Source organism: Argiope bruennichi, chromosome X1, assembly GCF_947563725.1.
Source record: "Argiope bruennichi chromosome X1, qqArgBrue1.1, whole genome shotgun sequence".
NCBI classification, from domain to species: domain Eukaryota; kingdom Metazoa; phylum Arthropoda; class Arachnida; order Araneae; family Araneidae; genus Argiope; species Argiope bruennichi.
In genome coordinates, this window is record NC_079162.1 from 130,582,849 (window position 1) to 130,608,834 (window position 25,986).

General features: G+C 31.8%; 1 protein-coding gene across 2 annotated transcripts in view; it reads left to right on the forward strand.

Annotated features, from left to right (window-relative positions):
- The window catches only part of LOC129959454 (solute carrier family 23 member 2-like), a 34,391-nt gene extending 11,379 nt beyond the window's left edge, over nucleotides 1–23,012 (forward strand). The window contains exons 2-11 of one of the 2 annotated variants that reach the window (XM_056072288.1): nucleotides 546–674; nucleotides 1,835–1,992; nucleotides 6,210–6,360; nucleotides 8,346–8,527; nucleotides 9,487–9,607; nucleotides 9,778–9,919; nucleotides 11,797–12,050; nucleotides 13,372–13,645; nucleotides 16,089–16,184; nucleotides 22,641–23,012. In XM_056072288.1, coding sequence (XP_055928263.1) covers nucleotides 546–674; nucleotides 1,835–1,992; nucleotides 6,210–6,360; nucleotides 8,346–8,527; nucleotides 9,487–9,607; nucleotides 9,778–9,919; nucleotides 11,797–12,050; nucleotides 13,372–13,645; nucleotides 16,089–16,184; nucleotides 22,641–22,879 — 1,746 coding nt within the window. In that variant the 3' untranslated portion in view covers nucleotides 22,880–23,012. The remainder of the gene's footprint in view (nucleotides 1–545; nucleotides 675–1,834; nucleotides 1,993–6,209; nucleotides 6,361–8,345; nucleotides 8,528–9,486; nucleotides 9,608–9,777; nucleotides 9,920–11,796; nucleotides 12,051–13,371; nucleotides 13,646–16,088; nucleotides 16,185–22,640) is intronic. The other variant, XM_056072287.1, reaches the window with a different exon arrangement.
- Nucleotides 23,013–25,986: the final 2,974 nt, after the last annotated feature.

The following is a 25,986-nucleotide window of genomic DNA, read 5'->3' on the forward strand; positions in this document are numbered from 1 at the left end:
GGATAAATTCCTTTTATCCAAGCCTTTCAGTATACATTTTATTTTATCGACTTGATCATCGAGTCTCTGAAAAAAATAACGAAGAAACTTCTTATCAATTGCATTCGAAATTACACGCATTCACCGTTTCATAGTTATGAAACGTCTAATCGCTCATATGACATTCTCTTTCTATGATTTGACATTAACCGATGAAAATGCCATTCCTCTTCTAAAATTGTCATGGGCTAGAATTATCTAAAATATCATTTAAAAATATTGATTTATTTGCTTATAGCTTTCATCCATTTAAAAATAATTTGAACGGTACAATATTTTTTTTGTTTTTTTGTTATTGGAGTGATTACAGTCTTATTCGACGATATCTGCCATTTTACTATATTACATATGTGTGTGCATATCTGAGTTCATTATTTTTGAGATTCAAATATATTCCATAGTTAAGAATGATTTTTTTTTTCTGCTACGATAAAAACCAAAATTTTGTATTAAAATAAGGTACAAAATTTTATTAATTTCTGAAAAAGCATATTTTTCACCTGCAGACATCTGGAAGTAAAACTGAAGATGATGTTGATGCTGATGCTGACAGAAATGAGGGTCTCAGCAAAGAAATCGACTACAAAATCGATGATGTACCACCGTGGTATGTGTGTCTTATTTTGAGCTTCCAGGTAAGTTTTTTGAAAATAAGAAATGTATACTTCTGAATACTTTTCTTATAAAGATAACTGTATACATACAAGGTGTCCAAAAAGGTCATTTACAAATTTTGAGAGTAAGTCAGACATATAGAAATAAAATCCTAGTTATAATAGAACATCGGGTTGCAAACTCAAATGACCATAGCTACAGAGGACTCTTTTTCAATGAATTAAGTAAAAGAAAAAGATGTTCTATATTAAATGCACAATACAGGTTTCATAAAATGGAAATTTATGATAGCACAACAACCCAGGTGCATTAATAACAACATTACACGTTATATTCAGCACAACAGTAGAACGGAGACAATTAGTATGAAGTATCAATGTGACGTATTTAAATGACGTGCCATCTGAAGCGATGCACACTTCGTATGTTGTTATTAATGCAGCTGAGTTGATGTGTTTTTATTACCAGCTGAGTTGATGTAAATTTATGTTCCATTATATTTAGTTTGTACATTTTATTTCGTGCATTCTTTTTTTAATTCATAGAAAAAGAAACTTCCTGTAGCGGGTCCACCTTTTCTTTTGTAAGCCTGGTTTCTATTGGAAAAAAGATTTGTTTCTTTATCCTTGACCTACCCTTGAAGACTGTAAACAATCTTTTAAGATATCATTGTTATGAGTATATATAAATAGATCAATATTATTTAAAATTTTAGTTTTCTATGTGCTTAGCAGTTAAAAGAATTTAAGAGAAAGCAGAAGGATATCATCTAGTATTAATAAAAATACACACGTATAACGTATATAGAACATTCTATTTGAAAACAGTTATTCTTTATAGTATTTCACTGAGCTCTGCAAAGTACTGCCCTGTTTAATATTTATGATATCAAAAAATTTACAACCTATTTCACAAAAAAAAAAAATGATTTATTTTTGAAATATCTCTATGCAAAATAACTCTGAGATATGCTGGATTTAAGGGATGGAAATTCTATGAAAGAACAACAAGGATATGAAATAATGTGCATATGAAATAATATATGAGAATATATCAAATAATGTCTATAGTTTCTTAGAACAAAAAAAAAGAAATTTTCACAAATAAGTTTGGAAAAAATACTTTTTAAAGTAACAAAATTAATCTTCCAGCCATTTGAATAATTGTGTCACTGTTTCAGCATTACCTGACCATGTTGGGAGGTACCGTAACTTATCCATACCTAATCTCTCCTCATCTGTGCATTCCTGATGATGACCCAAGTCGAGGTTACTTGATTTCTACAACTTTCTTTGTATCAGGCATAGCCACATTTCTTCAGACAACATTTGGAGTAAGGTAATCTTTCCTTTCTTGCTATTAGTTGCACAGGATAAGAACTTTTCATGAAGTTTTTTTACTGAGATTAAAATAGCTATTTATTACTAATGTTGGATTGATGAACACAAATATATCAATAAAAATGGTGGACTTGATCATGATTCCTAATGCATTTTTAATATGTAGTTCTGGATTAATAAACTCATATACTTGTTTACTTCATATTACAAGAGTAGTTTAGACTGTTACTCATGAGTTTTCTCATTGAAAATTATCCAATAGTGGTATGAGAAATGTGTATCTTTTCTTTATTTTCGCAGCATGCTGGTGAAAGGCTTCCCGACCTATTAACTAACCTGGTCACAATCCTCAGTCCAAATGATAGTGCAGGAAATGCAAGATTCTTGTCCATCTTTAATTTCTTAGAATTATTTGATTTCAGATTTTCTAAGAAATACACTGCCATTCCAAGCTGCTTTCAAGTCTGGCTGGGGAATAGAATCAAAACTTAAAGAGCTTACGGAGCTCGTTGCTAGTAGTCTTGGACTCTAATCCCTTTGGGATGGATGTTCGCGGAAAAAAGTGCTCCCATAGCACAGGACCGCTGACTGTCCGTACAGGCTACCGACGGTTCCAAAATTGATAACCGTGTGGGTTCAGCAATTGCCTGTTACTATTACGGTAAATTAATCAATATCGATTCCCATAGACTAGAGGATTATGCAACAGTATTCCAAGCAGAGGCCTATGCTTTCTACATGGCCCTGGAACATATAGATAATATGTACTCCTGGATCAAGGCTTCAATCTATACAGATTCACTATCGCTACTCTCAGCTATTGCTTCACCAAACCGCAAAAGTTGGTTACTGAAGCAACTAGCAGATAAAATTCAAACGGTTAATACCCACCGCCGACTCTCAGTCTTTTGGGTGAAAGCTCATATCGGCGTGGAAGGTAATGAAGAAGCAGACAAATATGCCAAACTTGGCCCAAACAAACAAACAATTGATTCACGTGTCCCCAGATCTCACAACACGTTGAAAGCCGACATCCGGAGAAACATCATCGCTGAATGGCAACGTGAATGGGCATCTACCAGTAAAGGTCCTCAGACCCATCAATACATCCCTACAGTCTCCGCCAGGAGGAAGTCATACCACCCATTCATTATCCAATTCTTCTCTGGCTATGGAAGATTTCCATCTTACTTTCAAAAATTTGGCATCACTGACAATCCATACTGCGATTGTGGTGAACTCGGCACCGCAGACCATTATGTATTTGATTGCATCTATACACAGTCCTTCCGACTTAACTTTAAAAATTATCCATCAAAAGATCAATTCATACTTGATCCAAAAAATATTCATATTACCCATCAGATAATCTCATGGGTAAATGATTTTATTCCTCGGCTCTAATTAGTTTGCTCTGCCACACGGGTGGGTTGGGCGTTTCCCTTGGTTAAGACCTATGTGGGTAGCTGTTAGTAGATAATTTTCGGGTTCCAACACTTCACCAACGATGTGCTTCGTGCACGGTATTGGGGTGGAAACACCGTACTTTAATGTCCGTACAGGCTGGAGCATTTTCTCCCACTAAGCCTAATGCACATTGTATTCTTAAAAGTTACATAATAATTCATAAAATGTACTCTATGACTAGATATGAAACAATTGTTAAATGTGTAATTATAGATATCATATTTCCTTTCATGATTAAAACATTAATTAAAAATACTTGATATTTCATAGTAAAAATAAAAAATATATAGTGTATTTTATAATGTTTATTTTATTTTATCTGTACTTAAAGTAACACCAGATTATTCATGCAAATTATAAAAACATAAGAAAAAAATATTTACAATATTATGTATTTTAATTTAATTATTTACAATATTGTACAAAATATTTTATATAACGTTATATATTTTTATTAATTTATTTATACAACATTATATATTTTATATACAATTTATATTTTAAAATGCTTCATAAAATTTTAATAATTAATGCTTCAAGGCCATAAAAAAATCACAAAACGCAGAGCAATGCAAATGAGAGTGCGAATTACTGTTAGTTTCAGGATTCCTAGAATAGCAATTTTTGGCGTTTCATTGTACGAAGAAAGATGATGAGCGATTATTATGCTTTCTAATTCCACGATTAAGCAGCATTCAGCCTATTGATCTTCTTTTATTTTCCTCTCACCCCTTTTTTGACGAAATGAACACTTCCTGGCGTATACGCAAAAGGGTGGAAGGTTTCCGAATCCGAGAAGGCAGTATAACAGTCACTTTTCACCCCAGATTACTGGCCGCGGTGGCCTGATGGTAAGGCCTCGGCTCGTGAGCCGTAGAGTTTCAGTCTCGAGACCCAATTCCACCGAAAAGCCGTCGTGTAAGTGGGTCTGTTGCACGTTAAATACGTCGGGCCAAACATCCTCCCTCAGGCGTAGTGTGGAGAGGGGGGTGCCAGCTCAGGTGTCGTCCTCGTCATCTGACGAGATCCGTCCCAAAATAGCCCTAGTGTTGCTTTACAACGGGACGTTAATATAACTAAACTAAACTTTCACCACAGATTCACCGGTAAAAAATGCTTTACAAACCGAAGGCACAAGAAGACAAACTATGTAGAGAAAACTGCCATATACCGTAAGAAAAACAGCACTAAATAAGACAAATTAAAGAAGGAAAAGGACCTCTTAACAGCTGCCTTAGGAAGAAGAAGACGACTCATACTACATAAAGCTTTCTGAACCCTTTTCAAATATAGACTAGCTTCAGTGCGCAATTTGGAATGGGTTAACAAACATAGTGTTGAGTTTCACAAATTTCATATTTGTAACAAATGCAATTCAAACAATTATTATGACGATTGCTCGTCAGTATAGCTCATGGAATCAAGTGCGTTATAATTCAAGTTCAGAGACCTATTGTTATTCTATAAAAATTGCAAAATAATAAAAACATAAAAATATAAACATTCGTTTTTATTGCTAAAATATTGTATATAAAAATAACTCCAAGTAATATAACAATATGCCCATTATGGGGCATCGTTACAATATACATATGTGCATAAAACTGTTAAATTATTGTTGCCTAATATTTTTTAGATCTGCATCTGTAAGAATTAGAGAAAGTTTTGAAGAGTGTTTCGTAAAAATACTTGTAATAGATTTTTTTTAAAAAAATCTTGAGAAAATGTTACAATTAGCAATTTTCCTCTATTTCTTAGGGACACAATTTCAGTTTCAATATTAAGCGAGCGGTTGGGGTAATTTTGTAATTTAACCAACGCCTTCTTATATTAAGGAAAAGAGATCTAAATAGTAAAATTTCAAAAGCCTTTTTTTACAAAATTGCAGTTTTTTGGTTTTCTAAGTGTACGATGTAATGCCCAGGCATAAATCGGAATCTTACTAATGAAGTATCTTTAATTAAACATTTCATACATTTTATCCTCTTTACTCAGAAAGCATTTCTGTTAATGTTGAAGAATGTGAAGTCTCGCCAGAGAAAAATTTTCAGAAATTTTACATATCTCATATAATTTATATCCTAATTTACACTGATGCTTATTTATCCGGATACATTTTAAAATAAGTTGAAAATGCTTGAAAGATATAAAAAATGCCTTCGTGGTTATTCCCTAAGGTTCAGCAATTTCTTCTTTTTGAATACCTCTTTTAAAGTTCTCCAGGGAACATTTTCTTTCCAATCTTTATCATGAGAGAAGGATTTTAGTATGACTATAAAATCAAACCTAACTGAGTGTGGAAGATTTCTGATAGTTTCTACAAAAATACTAAAACTGTAAATAAGAATGCCAAAAAGAAAAAGAAAAAACTATTCATATATGAAAACCAAATTTTATCTCAGAAGTATAAATACTCTCCATATATATCAGATCAAAACAAATTTTCCTAGTTCTATAGCATTGACTTAAACAAACATTTAAAAAATATGGGGTTTAAGATATAAACAGAAAATTGGAGCAATAATCAACAGTTAAAGATCTTGCTTTCTACCAGACACATTTTACTTTATATGAACATCTTCATTTTTTTTAATCTATTGCTAGATATTTTTAAAAATTCAAGCATATATATATATATATATATATATATATATATATATATATATATATTGATATGACTTGAGTCTTTTTAAAATAACCTTTTTAAAATCAAAGATTTTCTATGCTTAATAATCTTATTCTTTATAGATTACCTATCGTTCAAGGCTGTTCAATGACTTTTCTAGTCCCTCTCTTAGCAATTCTTCATCTACCTCAGTGGGAATGTCCTGAAAGAAATCAAAACATTACGTTAACACATGATGAAGCAGCGGAGATTTGGATGCCGCGCATGAGAGAGGTAATGTGCTATTTTTACATTTAAGGAATTACATGACCAATTTAAAATCTGTTCTCTACAATAAAATGCACTGACACAGAAATTAATGGAGCAAACTTTAAGGGGCTGTACAACAAACTTTTTTTTTTTTTTTTTTTTGTATACGGATGTAAAGGTTTAAGTGGTGGTACAAGTACAAGAAGTAAACATGAAAGGAAACATAAATTATTTTTAAAAAAAGGATTTTTTTTATATCAAAATTATATTTATAAATTGTAAAAAATCCCTGGACGTGCTGAATGAGGAGGAATCCGCCCTGATGCTGTTGAAAGGCTTATTTATAGCGCTTTTCAATGATGCTATAAATAAAAGAAATGCTGTTTTTTGTTCTCGTCTGCTTCTTGTATTTGTGTTCTCATCATTTCTATAAATGCTTATTTTCCCTTAAAATTTTCCCATATAAGAGTTTCAAATGTCTCTTAATATTTAAATAACTAACAACTGGCTCATTAAGCAGCTGTCAGGACATTCAGTCTGTAAAAAAAATATATCAGACTAAAATACAAACCATAGTTTGAAATTTTAAATCTTTTAATTTAATGTTCTTTATTATATAAAGCCTATTTCGTATCGTTTTTCCTTAAGTAAAAATGATACGAAGATTAAATCGTATTAAAAGACAATTATTTCTGAACAAGCGAAATAAACTCTTTGGAATTATGAGTAGGTATCAAGTAGTAGATGGAATTCCTATACTTTAATTATTTATCTCATTTCAAATAAATTCTTTTAAGAAATTTTAGATTGCTTATGAGCACTTAAATTCAAAACAACTGCTGAACAGCAATTCGTAATTCCTTGAAATCATGGAAACTAGCGATAAAAAATTCCCAACATTTTTGCTATTTTTTTATTGAAAATGAGAAGAAATTTTTATACAAAAAAAAAGACATTTTTGCAACAAAACGTTAAGTTTGAAAAACGCAAAATTGGAGGAGGTGCCATTACAAGGAGTCTCTGTCAGCGAATTAAGCAAAAAAAAAAAAAAAAAAAAAAGAAGAAGAAGAAAAGGGGGGATATAAAATGTGCAAAACAGATTTAACGAAATATAATTTACAATAGTACAACAATCTGGTTACAGGAATTGCAGCTAATGAGGCATATATCGCTTTAGACGAAAAGTCTTTGAAATACTTATTTCAAGTGCACCAAAAATGTATTGTTGTCCTATTTGCTATCTGTCATGATGTGTACGATTTGCAGTAATTTTATTTACAGTAATTAAGTACAGTATTAAGTGCAGTAATTTTATTTACAGTAATTAAGTACAGTATTAAGTGCAGTAATTTTATTTACAGTAATTAAGTACAGTATTAAGTGCAGTAATTTTATTTACAGTAATTAAGTACAGTATTAAGTACGATTTGCAGTAATTTAATACTTATTTCAAGTGCACCAAAAATGTATTGTTGTCCTATTTGCTATCTGTCATGATGTGTACGATTTGCAGTCATTTTATTCAAGCAGCTGTGAGCTTGTATTTCTTTAAAGTTGTGTTGCAAATTTTTTAATAAAATACAAACCTAAGACTTAACTCATTGGCAAATAATAGCCTTGTGATCACATTCACTACTGTTTCTGCAAGTCTGACTTACTTTTAAAATTTGTTAAATGATTTGAAAACAATTGTTATCCCACCTCAGTTATGGGGATACGAAGCTTCCGATATAATAGCTGATTCTCGCTTCCTTGTTGGGTATTGTAATGATGTGGAGTTACCCTCACTCCATGGATAGTTCGTTCTTCTGTTTATGGGTTAGACGCATGAGCCGTGCCGCAATGAAAACTATAATATATTCATTAGAGTGCCTATTTTATATCATTCAGATTAATTCGGACACTTAGGCATGGGGGGAATAGTTCTTTTGAGCATATTTATTTTTGATGTAAGACGATCGATGGAAAAAATAAAATATTTCAATCGAGACTTATTTTATTACTCATAGGTTCAAGGAGCTATTGTTGGGGCTTCTATAATTGAAATATTAATCGGAATGACAGGAATGATTGGATTTCTGTTGGACTGGATCACGCCCTTGGCTATTGTGCCTACAATTAGCTTGGTTGGTCTCTCTTTGTTTGCAGAAGCCGCGCATTCCGCTTCTGGGCATTGGGGAATAGCTATGTTGTAAGTATCCAGTTTAGAATCCATTCGATATGTTTTGTAAAATGAAATCAAATGATTCCATCGAGTTTAAGTATATTTTAATCAAGTGTACAACTTGGTGAGTATTATTAATAAAATGTCTCCAAGTAACGAATTGACTGGTGCTCTCTCTATTCAGAAGAATAATAATTTTTAAAAATCTTTACGATGTTTTAAAAACTTAAAAGATAAATAAAAAAAATTTAGGACTTTGAATAAATAACTTTCAGCAATGTTTTAAATTTGCAAACAAAATATATTGCATCATTTTAAAATGTAACACTTAGAAAGGATAAATAAAGAAATTTCATTCAAACTGAAGTTGATCATTTGAAATTAAGCAATTGATTTAATCATTTTCTACTCAGGTTAACGAAAAAGATATAGTACTTTCATTTGCATTTAAGTAAGTTGTAAAAGTAGTCAGGATTATGTCTATACCTCAACCGTCAGTCCTATTATAGACCAAAGTTTTTTTTAATACCTCAGTGGCAGGAAATTAAAACAGAAAAAAAGACTCATTGTACAATACTTTCCGAATAAAATCGAATAAATTATTTTCAATTCATTCCTACATTTTACATCTTTTTATTGTAAAAGTGTATCGCTATTCTAAAAAAAAAAAATTCGTATTTATTGACGAATGGAGTAATCAGTTTATTAATTAGATCGAATGTTTGAGCCACTAAGGGATATTCAAACTCAGATGTATGCGTGAAATGGTTATGAATGTTCGAGAACACAAACGATAAGACAGTGTTATAAATATTTTTAAACACTAGCGATGGTTGTAGCTTATGTATCGTAATAATAACAACTGCATTATGAAAGGGCAGAATAATAACCTGCATTTCTAATTATTTTACGGATGAATTTTCACTATAGTGAGAAGGTTTTTAATGAACGGATACTATTTTTAACACCACTGTTTTACTTTTCAGCACAGTAATGCTCATGATCTTGTTTTCTCAGAGCTTAAGAGATGTCAGCATTCCACATCCGAGATACAATTCTAAAACAGGATGGAGGATAAGAATGTTTCCTTTATTTAAATTATTTCCAGTAAGACTTTTTTACGTACCCATTAAAATAAATTTTAATGCTTGATTGCACAATTATTTTTACTTTTAAAGTAAATATCTCATATCATACTTTATAAAAGATGTGCTAAAGAGAATTTCAAATGTTAATGTGGAATGGTCATCCCCAAAAAAGATCCCTTTTAATTTCAGGTTTTATTGACTATTGTGTTATCGTGGTCATTTTGCGCTATTCTGACTGCAACCAACGTCTTCCACGAAGGCAGTCCAGCCAGAACTGACATCCGCTTAGCGGCCCTTCGAAACAGCCCATGGTTTCGAGTACCTTATCCAGGTTTGTATTTTTTTAAAAATTCTGTTTAAGTTACCATTTTCGATTTGCAACAGCTGTTTAATGAGTTTCCAAACAGTCATTCGCACCAATGTAAAAATTGGATTCTGTGGATTATATTTATTTTAAAAATTATATAACCCATTATGAAATATTATGCTTAAATGAAATTGAACTTTGAAATTTGTAAAAAGTTGCTTAGTCAAAAAATGAAAATGAAATAAAAGTTTTTGAAATGCAAAAAAATATAGAAGATAATTTATGAACACGGAATCTCATAAATAAAACGAAAAGTCAAATTGGGGATGGTTTTGTATTGTTTGGCCATTGTATTATAATGGCTTAGTGTCCTATGGAGAAAATTATCCGATTCCAATTATAAATAAATTTTCAATCTCTAGTTCAAAATCTTTGTTCGTTATTTGTTTCTGAGAGAAAAAAATTACGATTGTTGCAAATCAATATAAAAGTTAAATACTGTGATTTTTAAATACAACACAGTTTTCAAAGATTATTAAAACCTAACCACCTAGGGGATCTTCCATATCCATGGTAACAAATCTATGATACTGTTCAATATATTATGTTGTTAGATATTTAAAATTAGAATTATCTACAGAAATATTAGCCCCGATATCAACAAAAATAAAAACACTGCCTTCTCAATAGATTAATGATGCATTAAACCATTTTTTTCCATCTTCTAATTGTCTGCACCCAAATTTCCAAGGCTGTTTTATAATAGTACCATTCATCACTGATTTTTGTGGATTTTCTGCTTTCCTCTGAATGTTAAATAAATAATAATAATATTCCTTTGTGTTATTTATAAGTAGTTTTAAAGGTTAAGGGTTTTCAATACATATTGTTACAAATCTGTAATGTTCTCTCTGTTGCTCTGTTGGATGCTGATCGGATGCCGAATCGGTGATCTCAGGGCGTGGCGATCATTTGGCGGCTATGGCGAAACAATAGATAATACTGGAATCTTCCAGAATTTTGGTGATAAAGCCAATAGGAACTGAGACATGTCTGATTGTTCCAGAACCTTTTCTGTCCAGCTCCGGAACTATAAAAGGCCGGCAGTCTAAGCGGAAGACAGTCTTGTACAGAGTCGTCGAGAGATTCAAAGTCGCACAGCGAGTCAACAGCGAATTAATTGGATTAATCCAGCGAAGCGCAGGTGTTGAATGGAGATCAAGTGATTCCTGAATTCAGCTGTGTACCGAGTCCTGTAATTTATTGTAAACGCAGCATTGAGTCGTGTGAGGAGTAACCAGTCGTGTAGTAGTGAGTCGGCAGTTGGATACAGCTAAAGCGAGGAGACAGTGGAGAATTTCAGGCGTTTGGAGAGACCGTAGAGAGTAGCTACGAAGATTCTCTCCTACTGCTGAATCTCTCTGGTCGCTTTGTGTGCTGTAGTTGTTATTACTACCGATTACTACTTGTAGGCTACTGTTTGTTGTAATGTGTTGCTGTGTATTGTGTGTGTTCGTCTGTGTATTTGCTCCTTCGTGTAAAGTCCTGAACTTTCTGGAATTTTCTGGAATAAATATTTTAGACTTTTAAAGAACTGCTTCTTCATAGACTAAAGAATTAATAACAATATTAACAGAATGTATCGCTTATGTTGGCCAAAATGAGCTTTTTGAAACCCATGAGTGGGCACTCCACACATCTTGAGCTACTAAACCATGTCGGTTGCAATGTTATAGTAGAAAGATAAAAACAAAGCATCATTATGACATAATTCTTAAATATTATATTCTATATTTAGAATATAATTCTTAAATATTATATTCTAAAATATTTCGTGATTTAGCAATGAAATGCCTTTTTCAATATGAAAATTAAAACTTCTTATTTGACTTTTTATTCAGGCCAATGGGGTATGCCATCTTTTACCACTGCAGCTATATTGGGCATTTTAGCAGGGACATTAGCATCAGCAATTGAATCTGTTGGGGACTATTACGCCTGTGCTCGACTTTCAGGTGCCGATGCGCCCCCAAAACATGCCATCAACAGAGGAATTTTTATGGAAGGTCTGGGCTGTGTGATAGCAGGTATTTTTGGAACAGGAAGTGGTGTTACATCATTCAGTGAAAATATAGGGGCTATTGGTATAACAAAGGTAATTATATGTCGGTTTCTCTGATATAAAAAATTGATTTATAGGAAAGGATAAATAAAAAAGTTATTTAAATAATGCTTTTAAGACGAAATCAATAAAACATCAGCAGAATTATTTTGAAGGGAAAAAGAAAAACCCTTTTTTTAATGATTGGTTTTTACTTTTAAAAATGTTTCGAATACTTCGCTTGAAACAGCATACTCACCATGTAAGTTTGAATCTATAACAATTGTTACTGAAAGTAGAATGAATGATAAGAACTAAATGTTAGATGGGGCCTTTCAAATTACTACCTTACTGAAAAGCATTTAAGATATCTTTACATTCTTATAAAACAAACTTTCTTGTTAAAAAATCTAAAATCAGGCCCGCTATCATCACTTAACTGAAACTTGGCTATTCTCAATCCAATAAATCATGAGAATTTTCAGTAAAAATAATTCGGAGCTTTGAGATTTAATTTATTTTTGGGGAGGTAAATTTTCAAACAAATTCCAGAAACGTCTTTTTTAGATAATTCAATAATTTTTCGGTAATGGAAAAACAATATTTTTCTTTATATTAATTGACTTTAATCCTTTGCAGTCGGATATCTTTTCTCAGCCACCATTCAAGACGGTGCATCATTTTGACATTTTATTTATTTGATTTTAATTGTTAAAAATACTACAGAATGTTAAAATGATGTTGATTCATTTTTTAGAGAAACTAAAAATTAGTTTGCATGCATTTATTTTTTGGTATAATAAACAGGTCCATGTATTAAGTGAATAATTATGCATTGAATTATCTTTCCGACTGCAAAGGGTTAATATAATTTGGTCACTTGTTTAATTAATGTGCTTTGTGCAAATGAGGAGGGACATTGGAACTCTAAATACATCTCAGCTAGTATTCCACTCCTACATTTTTTTTTTTTTTTGCATAATTAATGTACCAACACAACAGAATTATAACTCAGTCATGTTCATATTTATTCCTGAAAAGTGAAATTTTATTTTTATTTTTGGACCGTCTAACAAATACTTCTTATTCAGGAGTCAAAACTTTTATCAGTAGAGAATTAGCCAATAGAATATATTAAACCATACAAAAAAATTGAAGCATTACATTTCTTTTGTTAATATGTATATTTCAAAATAATTTAGAAGAATGGAGTATTCTTAATTTCTGTTTATAAATTCCTAAAACGCAAAAGTAAAGTGCAGAGACTTTAAGCATTCATTGTTGCTTAAAGCTTATCTCTTGTATATTTTATGGGTAAATACACGATTATGAAGTTTTTCATAGATATCAATCAATGATCGTTTGTTTCTCAAAGGTTGCTAGCCGAAGAGTCATTCAATTTGGATCGCTGCTGATGATTGTGTTTGGAATGCTTGGAAAATTCGGAGGAATTTTCGTAACTATTCCGCAGCCTATTTTGGGAGGAATCTTTTGCATTATGTTTTCGATGGTCACTGCAGTGGGCTTGTCCACTTTACATTTCGTCGATCTCAATTCATCTCGAAACCTTTTCGTGCTAGGATTTTCTCTCTTCATGGCATTGTGTATCCCTAAATGGATTCAAGCTAACCCTGGAGCAATACAAACAGGTATTGAGTTGGGTTGTTTTTTTCAGTCGATTTGAAACTAACTTCCTAATAAGTTTTATACTCTATGATAAAATTTATATCGTACAGGCAATAAAGCGAATTAATATTGTATTATCATCCCATTCGTAGCTATGTTTGAAGTTTCAAGTCTCTAGCTCATTGGGAAGTTAGTTTAAAATCGGTAGCGAAATTTGTACCGAAAAGACAAATAAGAAAGATTGTTGAGTTAGTAGCTACACAAATGTAAGAATCCGTGATAGTAAAGACAATTATGCTAGTGAACTTTGGTATAAAGATGTATAAAAATTTAATAATAAATTAATACAGCTACAAAGTGCATATTCTCGTGAGGCATATATATTTTTTTTGCACCTGTGGATCAGTAATGTAACTTGGGTAGAGCAGGTAAGGCACGTATCCTGCGCACAGTTACCAAAGCCAGCAAAATTAAAGAATCAATTCGTTATATTTAAAAGAAAAGTGAGTTTCTTAAAGGCTCATATTCCCAAGATTTCTTAAAAATTAAAACGTTTTTAAACAAAGTGAGAGAATATCTAAAGAAATTTAATCCTTTTTGTAATCCAAGAACCCTCAAAAGACAATTTTGAGACAAATAATTTACAAAAAGTGCCATTCATATTTTCAATCAGCATAGAATAAAATACAAGGGGAAATAATTACTTCCTTTGGAGGGGATAATGTAAAAAAATAAATAATTATATAGCAGTTTTGAGAGAATAAATTCACTCTATTAATTCGGTATTTTCGCGTTGTCTTTAGTACTGAATATATGCAAGTAATTTTTATGATTTTAAAAACGATAGTGGTTTAGATGTAGTTGTTCTGCCAAGCACATAATAAAAAAAAAAACAGCATAAGGCTTTACAAATAGATACAAATGAAATTTATTAGTTTGTAGACAACGAAATCGTGATAAATGAAAGCGGATTCTTAAACGATAAAAGCATTTCTAGAGAAATGTCAAACGTTTTCTTTCCATACCGAATTAGGATATTGTCACCTATTTATTTTAATGCTAGTAAATACATTTCAGTTTGCCTTTATTGTCAAATAAATCTGTAATTTTATATATTAAACGTAATTAATTATAACAAAATTTACACTAAATAGTTTTTAACTTTGAGTAAAACATTTCTGTTTCCAAAGAGATAAATTTTTCAGAAGATTATCATTTACTCTACTTGAAAATGTTTTTCTGAAATAGATAATAACTTCATGATCCGCCATTTCATTTGACGGCAAATTTAATGTTGAAACAGATTTTGATTAAGAATTTATTTATTTATTCGCATAAAAAGCAAGCAGTTGATATTTTAAATCTTTCAGGATCTTTGAATTCATGTGAAGGAAAAAAAAGCTTTGCTTTTCGATTTTCGTGAAAACGAACTGACATCCGACATCTTAAAATCGTTCTATAAAAATATTATATATGTCTCAAAAAAACAGCCAATTTCGAAGTAATTCTGTAGTAAAGCAGAATACCGCAAACTATGTTTCTGGAAATAAATTCACGAATGCCAGGAACTATTCTTTTGATTGATAACTGAGAGAGATATTACAAGAAAAATTATGAATCGAGAAGTATTCGTACTGAAACTAAATTTACAAGCTTTTCTTATTTGGAGTGTCAATAGAAGACAAATGACAAGAAAAATTGCGTCGAAAATGGGATGCCCAATTTGAAAAATGAGAAATGGGAGACAGACAGAGAGAGGGGGGGGGGAAGAGTTAAACAAAAAAAACAAAAAAAAAGAAAAGAAAGAAAAGTATGGATGGCGAGAGCTTTGAGATGCAATATTATTTGTAAAAAATGAAATAGAAAGAAAGGAAGATGAATAGCACCCCCAACCGCATTCACATAGCGATCATATGATTTTGTCGACTGAATGAAATAGATAACAAATCTGAATTCTGCATGAATGCAGAAGAATTATGTTACGGCCAGAAGTTATGCTGAATGTTGAAGAATTATGTTATTAGAGTGTTATTCTCTCTAATTAAGAGAAAAACGCTAGTTTAGTTATTTTATCAATCTAGCTCTTTCAGTTATGTAGGCACATAATTTGGAAAATATTTTTTTCGAATTCAGTAAAATGTGCCTTTTCATTCAAATATCGAGATCAAATTCTCTTTGTGTACGATGTGATAAAAAAATGAATGAAGGCTGATATAAGTTTATCTATAAGAAGAAAATCCACTTGCGTTCCGAGATCAAAACTGCTGTTGTAAATCACAGAAGTAGGAAGTTGATGATATTAAAAACATAATAACCGTTTAACTGTACTGTTGAGAACTCAAAACAAAACATTAAAACTTGCTTCTACCCTTTTAAACTGATGTTACAGTTATTTACAAAGAATAAAATCTTTCTTAATACATTCATTTCAGTTTCACTAATCCAATTCTTCCTTCTCGAATTTAGGTAGTGATTCCGCAGATCAGATTATTACAATACTTTTAAGCACAAATATGCTTGTTGGAGGATTCATCGGATTTTTGCTTGACAATAGCATACCAGGTAATCAGAACTGTTTTTTCATCACTTTCAATTATTGCTTCAGATTTATTCAGAGTCTATTTAAGCCACGTAAAACAATAACAAAAACTTATTCCTTATTCTTTCATATTTGTTAACAACATTAATGAATGAAATCATCGAGACCTTTCTTAAAATTTACTGAATGACAATTAACTATAGCTAATGTGCCCTTTTCTTATTGTATTTCCTATAGTCGCATGGGCCGCGGTGGCCTGATGGCAAAGTCTCGACTTTGGAACCTGAAGGTTTCAAACTAGAGACCCGATTCCACCGAAGAATCGTCGTGTAAGCCGGTCTGGTGCACATTAAATCCGTCGGGGCCAAACGTCCTCCCGCTGGTGTGGTGTGAAAGCTCGGAGAGGGGGGCAGCTTAGATGTCGTTCTCGTCATCTGACTACAGTTCAGAATGACGAGGTCCGTCCCAAAATAGCTCTAGTGTTGCTTTAAAACGGGACGTTAATATAACTAAACCTATATTGGCATAGGATATACACTGTAGGATAAACAGATTTCATAAATCACTTTTTCAGTAATTTTATCAAAAATTTTAATATCTGAAAATACGGACACAGTAATCCGTAGTAAAAAGCATTATGAGAAATTTTTTTCTTTCGTGAGGCCTGTTTAAAAAAAAAAAAAAAAAAACAGCGGCAATTGGCTTCCTGAAATATTATCCCCCTTCATCACTCCACATAAAATCCGTGGACTTCAGGCAAGATCCTGAATACCACGAATATTTAGACTTAATTACAGAGTGCCGAACATAAGCACTCTGCGCTTCGTAGTATTGTGAAGAAAACCGGGAATACAGTTTGGACCAATTGGAACTAAAATTTGATGCAGAACTGCAAATTTAGTAAAAAGATTACATACCAAATTTCATTGATCCAAATTGCTGCGACCGAAGAACCGTCGTGTAAGCGGGTGTGGTGCACATTAAATCAGTCGACGCCAAACGTCCTCGCGCTGGTGTGGTGAGGAAATTTCGAAAGATTGTTGCCAGCTCAGGTGTCATCCTCGTCATCTGACCACGGTTCAAAATTATACGGTTCGTACCAAAATAGCCGTAGTGTTGCTTTACCACGGGACGTTAATATAACTAAACTAAACCAAACCAAATCAAGTTGCTGCGTTTTTGAGTTATCGAATTGACTTGCATGCGAATTTAAATATCGACAGAAAGTCAACCCGTTGGTGGATCTGATTCAAAATTTGATATAAGTTGTGAACCAAATTTTATTCCTCTATATTTTGTAGATATCGTGTTCACTTGCACTCGGACAAACTTTCTGTGCATGGATTTTGTTCAAAGTTTGACAGGAAAATGAAAATTTGGTGTAAAGATCACATACCAAATTTCGTCTGTCTAGCTCAAGGGTTTGTGAGCTGTCGTGTGAACAGACGGGCAAAACATAGGATTAAAAAATGCGTTTTTCGGGTCTCTCATAATCTCAAATTCGAATTTTTTGACTTTGACACTACTTGCTCTGAGTACATTGTTTATACGAGAAAGTAAAAACTGATCGTTCAGTGTTGCCATATAATGTGATAGAATGTTCTTTGACAGAAAAGGAGGAAAATCTAGATAGGTAGTTCGATATCTAAGATTCACTGATCTTGTTATTTTCTTCTTTGGCAATTAACCCCTTCTTGTTTTTGACAAGAAGTTTCAAATGGACCATACCATTTTTTTAACGTTCTTTGAAAACCAATAGATCGATAAAAATTGTCTTAGGATTATTAGTGATCAAAAAATTCTTTTATTTTACATAGTTGGACACATTTTGTACGATATACAAATAAAACAAATTTTTATTTCTTCTTCAGTAACAACTATTACACTTTATACAAGCGACAGCATTTTCTATTCGGATGTGGTTGTCCGAAACAAACATATGATTGCATTCCCTGGCCTTTCATTATCACAGTACTAATCTGAAAATATTACGTTTCTTCCCCTTTTGTAATAATTCTGTAAACTTACATAAAATCAATGCCGATTTAACTCACAGGAACCAGAGCCGGTCGCCTCGTGTCTACAGACCCTGAGAAGGTCTCAAACTCCCTTCTACCTATATCGAAGCGTTGTTCCAAAGGTAATCCATCCTCTAGGAAGATCCCTCCTTTCTTTTTCTTTAAATGAAATGAATTAGTGAAAGCACCCAAAAGAAATGTAGAAAGAAATAAAACCTGGTGTAAAATATATATATCATTATTTAAAAACTATCCTCCAGATTTCAATAAAAACATGTGTGGATTCTACACAGTGCTCTATAATTGGACAGATGAACTAAGAAAGTTATTAGTAGGCATCAAGAGGAACAGAAATTGCAAGGAAACATAGTGTCACATACCACTTTGAGAGTAAGAAAAGCGAGAAAAATGCATTAAGGCTTAAAAGTACAGAAAACATTCTCAATGCCCATAAGGCACACATGTGGGCGATGGATAATCCCCACGCCAGGTTACCGAGGAAATCTCAACAAAGGATTAGTGTCAACGTATGGGCAGGATTATCTCTCTCGGTGATTATCTCTTTCGACCGTAGCTACCCGAAGGCTTGACCCTCACCTGCCTTTTACAACACGCTCTTCTGGAAATGTTATTAAGTCTAATGGCTGCAGTGCAGGGATACACGTGATTTTTTGCATGATTATGTCACCCGCGGGGTGCGCAGTCACATCGATGCTACATACCTACGAGACGGACTAGAAGCGCGGAGCCCATGAATTGGCTTCCACGTCCACCGGATCTTAATCTATGTAATTTTCTTAAATCACTCGTTTAAACCGATGTTTTCATATCCTATTTTGTTTAACAATATTGCCAACAGCACCATTTCTCCTCTGGTAGCGAGTTTCTGAACTTTTTTTGCCGGAAAAGAAATTCCTATGCCCTGCTTTAAACTATTACCAATTTAGATAACATTTGGTTCATTAGTTTTCCTCTTATGGTCATTTCAAAAGAAACTTTAATTATAACCACCCTGTATATTCGGCAGAAAGCCGAAATCACACACAACATAATCCGTCATATTCAAATTCTCTTCTGGTATAAAAAGAAAATAATCTAGCATGAACAGTGAGACCACGTGGTATTTATATGATTGACAGCTGGCTCCGCCCATGGTTAACTGAATTCTTAATATTCATCAATTCGCTCTTCGAACCGAGATTAGCTCGCATCACCCCTTAGATATTTATAGTTTCCTGACATAAAATTCTTGAAAAGAATCTCTAGATGTCGATTCCTAATGGGTATATTTCTTATATTTTTCTGAACCTTCATTTTCTCATCAAATCCTCAAATAGTCGAAAAGGTTGTAATCTATTAAGAAAGCTGCCTTTCCAGCCGTAAGACTATCATGACAAGAAAACGGTGTGACAGATTCGTAATAATAAGAATAAATTGATTGAAAATAACAGCCTGTAATCAATATTTCCCGCGCGGACACATTTTTTTCAACACAACAATTTGTAGCAAGATCTTTTTCTGTTCAAAAATGCATCAATATATTTTAGCAATTTATTTTTAATATTATAATATATTTAAATATTTATCTTAAATTATCTTGAAATACTATTTTTTAAAAAAAAGTTTTTTTAGGAGGATAGTTTCTTCATGTTCCGCTTTGCCTGTATTGTTATTAGAATTTACCATTCAGTTTTCAGAAATAGCTGACACGATTTATTGAAAATGGCTGTTCAAAAGAAATAAAAATTTTTCCTTTAATAATCATCTGTATATAATAAGATTCATTATAGCTCATAAATAAGTCGGTAAATTATAAGTTCAATTAAAATAAGCTACTTCTTAAAAAATAATAAATATTTATAAATTGAAAGCAAAACATAAAAAAATATATTAGCTACAAAAACGAAATGAAGCATAGCAAAATACCAAAATTAATAGCAGCAAAGAAGAAAAATAATGAGAGTGTCAAATGAGAAAAACAAAAAACACATGTATAAAGTGGGGGGGGGATATATAATCCGAAAGCTATGAAAGAGCTATGTGCTGCATTTCTATAAAGCTGAGGAAATAATTCAGAAACAATTGTAGATACAAAGGGTAGAACATTGCAGTTTAAACTCTTTCTCACAAGTATTTCATTAGATAAATTGCTGAAGAAGTTTAATGAATGATCTATATGATTAATAAAAGATTTATTTAATATTCTATTACATAACCGTAAAAAATTTGACCATTTTTACAATAACTTTATTTTGAATGGATAAAATAAAAAGTATCCAACAAAAACGTGCTATTCATTTCGACTGGCCCACCTGTTTCTGCACTTCTCTGAAAGGACTTTGAATTTAAATTTTAATTTCACATTCATATATATTAATGATCTCATTATATTTAACCTTAAAGATCTCAATTCCATTAGCAATAGTACTTAGGGGCTGAACTAAACTAATTTAATCGAATAACTATCAAAACTGGAAATTTTTTTTAAAGATTTAATAGCTGAAAGACAGAATTATAAAAAAATATTTATGACAAAAAGGATGAACTTAAATTTACCGTTTATAGGCATATTTTCTGGAATTCGAATATTTCTTACAAATTTTTCAAAAACATAATTATATATCAATTTAAAACAACAAGTTAGGAATGTAAGGATATAAACTTAATCTTGCACTTAAGAAATAACCTTATTATCAATAATATCCTACCTCAGTTTATGAACCTTTAATGAATATCTTTAAGATGTAAGGAGAAGGCTGTTTAGAAGAACGATGTTGGTGCAATTATATTACTGCAGAAGAGCCCACCCATACTGAAAAGGTCTTATTTGAACATTAAAAACGTATCGTTTAGTCAGATTTTGCTGGTTCCAAATTATAGTACCTTTCCTTATATGAATTTTTTTATAATCCTTTCTTTAAAAAAATTTCCATTTTCCTTTCTTTTCTAATATAGTTTTCTTTAAATTCTACTGTTACCTTCATCGTGCATATCCAACATGTCCTGTTAATACCTCAGACAGGTGAGACATTTTGTAATTTGATGCATTGTTAACATCCACATAACACGCAGAAAGCTCTACCCTTTGGCTTTTATATCGCTTTTTCCCCCACTATTAGTTATGCGCATTTCCTTTTTCATTTCTTTCAATTTTCTAATTCCCATTTCACTTCGGTTTCTTATAGCGTTTGGGGTAAAAATAGTATCTTTTCGATTTATTTGACAATATTGTTGGCAAACACGCTATTTTTCTTTTATGCGAATAATATTGATTTCATTTCCTGATGCATTTTAAATGCAATATCCTACTTCTTATATCTTTATTTGTTTTTCATTTACATTATATAATTTATCCATTGAAAACAATTTTCCTTTTTTATTGTATTTGCAATATAAAATTTGGTTTCAAATTAAATGAAGAAAAACAGAAGATAAGCTTAAACGTAAAGTTAAAAGCACAAATAATTTTATTTTGTTACATCTTTGTCATTAATAGAGCTTTCCTAGAAAAAGCCACAAAATAATTTTTCGCCTGTGGCCTCATACTGTGGAAATCCATCATTGCATTTTATAAAAAGTTCTATTATTTTTCAAACTTTCAACAAACCATGAATATCAAAAAATTGTTCTAGTCAAATTTATACTCAAGATTTTCAAGACTGGATGTGATTAGAGAGGTTAACCTCCTTCAAAACTGTAAAGAGGTGGATCTTGCAAGTTTCAGGTTTTTTTTATCCGATTAAAAAGACAGTTCAGTTATCATCTCATTCTCTAAATATTTACACCATTACAATGAAGGAATATTTAACTTATCTTCAGGTACAACATGTGTTCAACAACAACTACTTAAAGTGCACAACTTGGGTGAAATAGTGTTTAGAATCAAAAATCTCTTACAACGAGACCAAAACTTTAAACTAAACTAAACTCTTATATTTATTAGCCGCGGTCTCTAGTAACGAGACAGCATGATCAGTGATAATATCGTTCGATGCACATGCTTAGATAAAAATCAATATTATATTTAAGATCAAATAAATAACCAAACCTTTTCAATAATTATTTTAAATTTATTAGGTCTCTAATACAGATCTTCTCTGATATAAAAAAAATCTCAACATCAGGTACTATTTTCTGAATTTTCTCCTTCTACTAAACTTTCTGTGTTCATTTATTTTAAGTTATCGAGCAGAAGTCATAATTTTTGTATTACTAAGATGCAAGTCAGATATTCCCTGCCTCCAAGGAAAGACCGTCAGTATGTTGACGAGTGCATTTCATGAAATGAAGATACGAACAATTCTTTGCAATCTTGTCTTTGTTTTGTACTTTTCTCCCTCTCAGCAAATGCACTCCTCTGCATGTAAAAATTCTTTCCAAGAGTCGGGGAATACCAGAATTAACAATAACATCATACAATCTATGAAAATAATAATAAAAAAATCATTTTCCCCTTCATAGGTACGGATGAAGAAAGAGGCATTTTGAGATGGAGAAAGGAAACCGGTGGTGACTCGAGCTGCGTTTCTTCCAAGACCTACGATTTGCCATATATTATGAATATCTGGGAAAAAATCGATTTCTTTCGATACTTACCCATCAGTCCAACTTACGAAGAAGGAAGATTGAAAAATAAATTGTGTTCAGCCAGAAAATATTTAAAACGTGAAAAATCATCAAAAACTTTGGGAGTAATCTAGAATGTAATTCATGTCCTTACTAGCAACTATTGTGATGACAATCTATGTACTCATAAATTATTCCATGGATTTATTATGTCAGTTAGAAATAAACGCACAGTTCGATATTAGAAATAACGTAATTATCTCTTCATTTCCTTCGAAGACATCATGGGAAAATCATTTTTTTTAATTACGATTAAACACATTTACTTACCATACTGGTCACAAAACTCAACGGCTATTTTTGCTCTTGGATCAGACATTTAAATAATTTTTAAAAAGAACTCTATATAGTAGCATAGGCGGATTAAGAAATTTTGCGTCCCTATTGTAGTGCCCCCCCCCCTTTTTTTTAAAAAAAATACTGTTTACTTCAAATTTCTATACAATTTTAATTAAATCAACATAATGACAATTTATTTTAGCTTAATCTTTTTGTTTGATTTGATTTTGTTTATTATGACTCATGGCTGTATAATATCCCCGTTCATACATAATATTATCTCGGCAGACTGTCGGTGTTTATAAATACTATCATAATAAAATATGACATAGGAACTTGGTCAGTTATATTTGATAAACTGTTAATAATTCCTAGATTTCGTATTTTTTACAAATTTAATTCTTTGGCTAATGACATTATTTTTAATCAACCTCCATAAGAAACTGCCCAATCGGAAATGCAGCACTGATAGTATGTAAATAAGAAGTGAGAAATTTTTGATGAAAGATGAATGGGACGGGCGAGAAGTTCAAAATAAAATTTAAGATCAAGAATTAACCAAGCATATTAAGACAACAAAAAAGGATAGTATTCCAGAACTCGTAAGAATGATGAATTGGTAAGTTATGATTAAAACAGATGTTCTGTCATTCACAAAAGACTGAGAATGTGAAAAAAGAAGGCTATTAATGGAACTCTAATATAATGTAATGTCTTTTCTTCACTTCGCATTGAAAAGATACAAAATTTTTAACATTATAGAACTTGGTGGCAACATAATCTATCTGATACAGTAATATCACATTAGAGATTACTTTCTTGGAGCAAGCTACAGATGTACTTCAGCCCAAAGTATTTTAATGCCAACACATTTTGTTTCTTTGACCATTGCGGGAAATTATCGGAATTTTCAAACGATCTTTACTTATCTATTTATTCAAAGTTTGGATATCTTCAGTGGTGGATTTTCGAAGCGGATTCAGCAGTTGCCCAGGACCACTTGGCAGCAAGCAATTCGATTAAAATAATGTTGTTAACTTGCATTCTGTCCCAAAATTTTATAGGCTCTAGTAAAATATATTAGCAAAACGGAAAGACAAACTGCAGTTACAAATATGTTTAGTCAGAACATATGCGATTTGCATTTATTGAGATATTTAGAAAAAATAACAATAACTAAAGTAACAATTTGTATTTCAATTATATAATAAAATGGAAATATTAGGTGTCGCAAAAGTTTATGGAATACATGATATTTCAATAAAAGGAGCTCAATACAATGTTCTTAATAGTTTAAAGTCTTTCTATTTTTCAGTATGACATCTTTTCATCGACATAATTGTGGTTTGTAATATCTTTGGTTTTAAGTTATATTATACGCTTTCTATAGCTGTCTTGGATGCATTCACTAAATAAAATTGCCCAAATAAAATTGCCATCTTCTGAGACATAATGCCCCGCACATTCTCAACTGGGTTTATATTACGGCTCATCGGTGGTCATTCACGAATATATCATTTTTCGAGTTTAAACAATTTTTTGTAGCATTGGAGGTATGAATTAGAGAATTATCATGCTAATATTCCCGATTTTTTCTGCAAATTGGATAATATGATTTTCTAGGTTTCTATGTATTTAGGAGAATTCTGTTGGCCATCTAAAAAGAGCAAACCTACTATACATTGAAGCTGAAAGCCGACCACACCATCACGGATCCACTACCACTTTGACTACTGGAAATGCTCCTGGACTCTTTTTTTAAAAAAATGGTCAATATTTTATATTTTGTTCAGGTCCACCGAGGTTCCATTTTTTCCCCCATTACTGAAAAGAGCATCCATCTATTTATCACCAAATGACATATGATTATGAACTAACCGTAATGTGAAGCTTTGAGAGTGGTAATCTGCGAGTCATTTTTACGTGGATCCTATAACCAGATTATATAATTCGTGTTCTTGGACATTTGCAACCGAGAAGTCCTCGTAATCTCGCGAACTGATATTTTTTTACTTGGAAGTCATTCTTTGTATCCTTCTATCACTACGCATATCCGTCATAAGTGGTCACTCCTTAACGTGGTTTTGGGTTTTATAGCGTCTTACGAGTTAATACACAATAAATCAAACTTTTAGAACGATTTAAAAGTTTCAATATTTCCTGAACAGTCTTACCGAGTAATTTCAAATTCAGAATTTTGCTCGCTTTTTCATTAGAAAACTGCAAAGCTTTAGGCATCTTGAAACGCGGAACAAACGACCGCTTTCCTTTTTTTTACAACGTATTTATTAGATTTAGAATCGTCGTCCTGATTACGGATACCATATTTGCATAAAATTGCATTTGCGTTTTACAGATTATTAAAATTGCGTTTTACAGATCTCATCAGATATATAAAGGAAGATTCTACAGCATTTGGCTTTGAAACAATTAAATGTTAATAACATTGTACAACATATTACTGCATGGCACAAAAAAGCAAAATCATACCGTTTCAGAGATTAAGTCCAATTTCACATGGAATATAGATCCTGATTTATATACATCTAAAGATAACCAAAGTCCAACAACTTATTTCTGTAAGTTACATTTAAAAGGTTTCATTTATGTATGTTACTTTTAGACTTTTTTATATGCCATGTATACACTTAAATATTTTCAGGATAATATTGATTTAGCAGCATTAGAAATTTTTCATTGAGAATCATTTTTGCCTCATATTCCTTCCTTTTAATTATGAAATCTTTCCCATTTAAATTCTAGATATAACTGTAACTGTCACAGATAAATCATCAGCAAGATGGTTTGAAAACTATTAATTTTATATGACAAGAAACTTCTAGGATAATATGAATTTCATTTATTTACCTCAGTTATGAGGTATTTTGGATGTTTAGTAAGA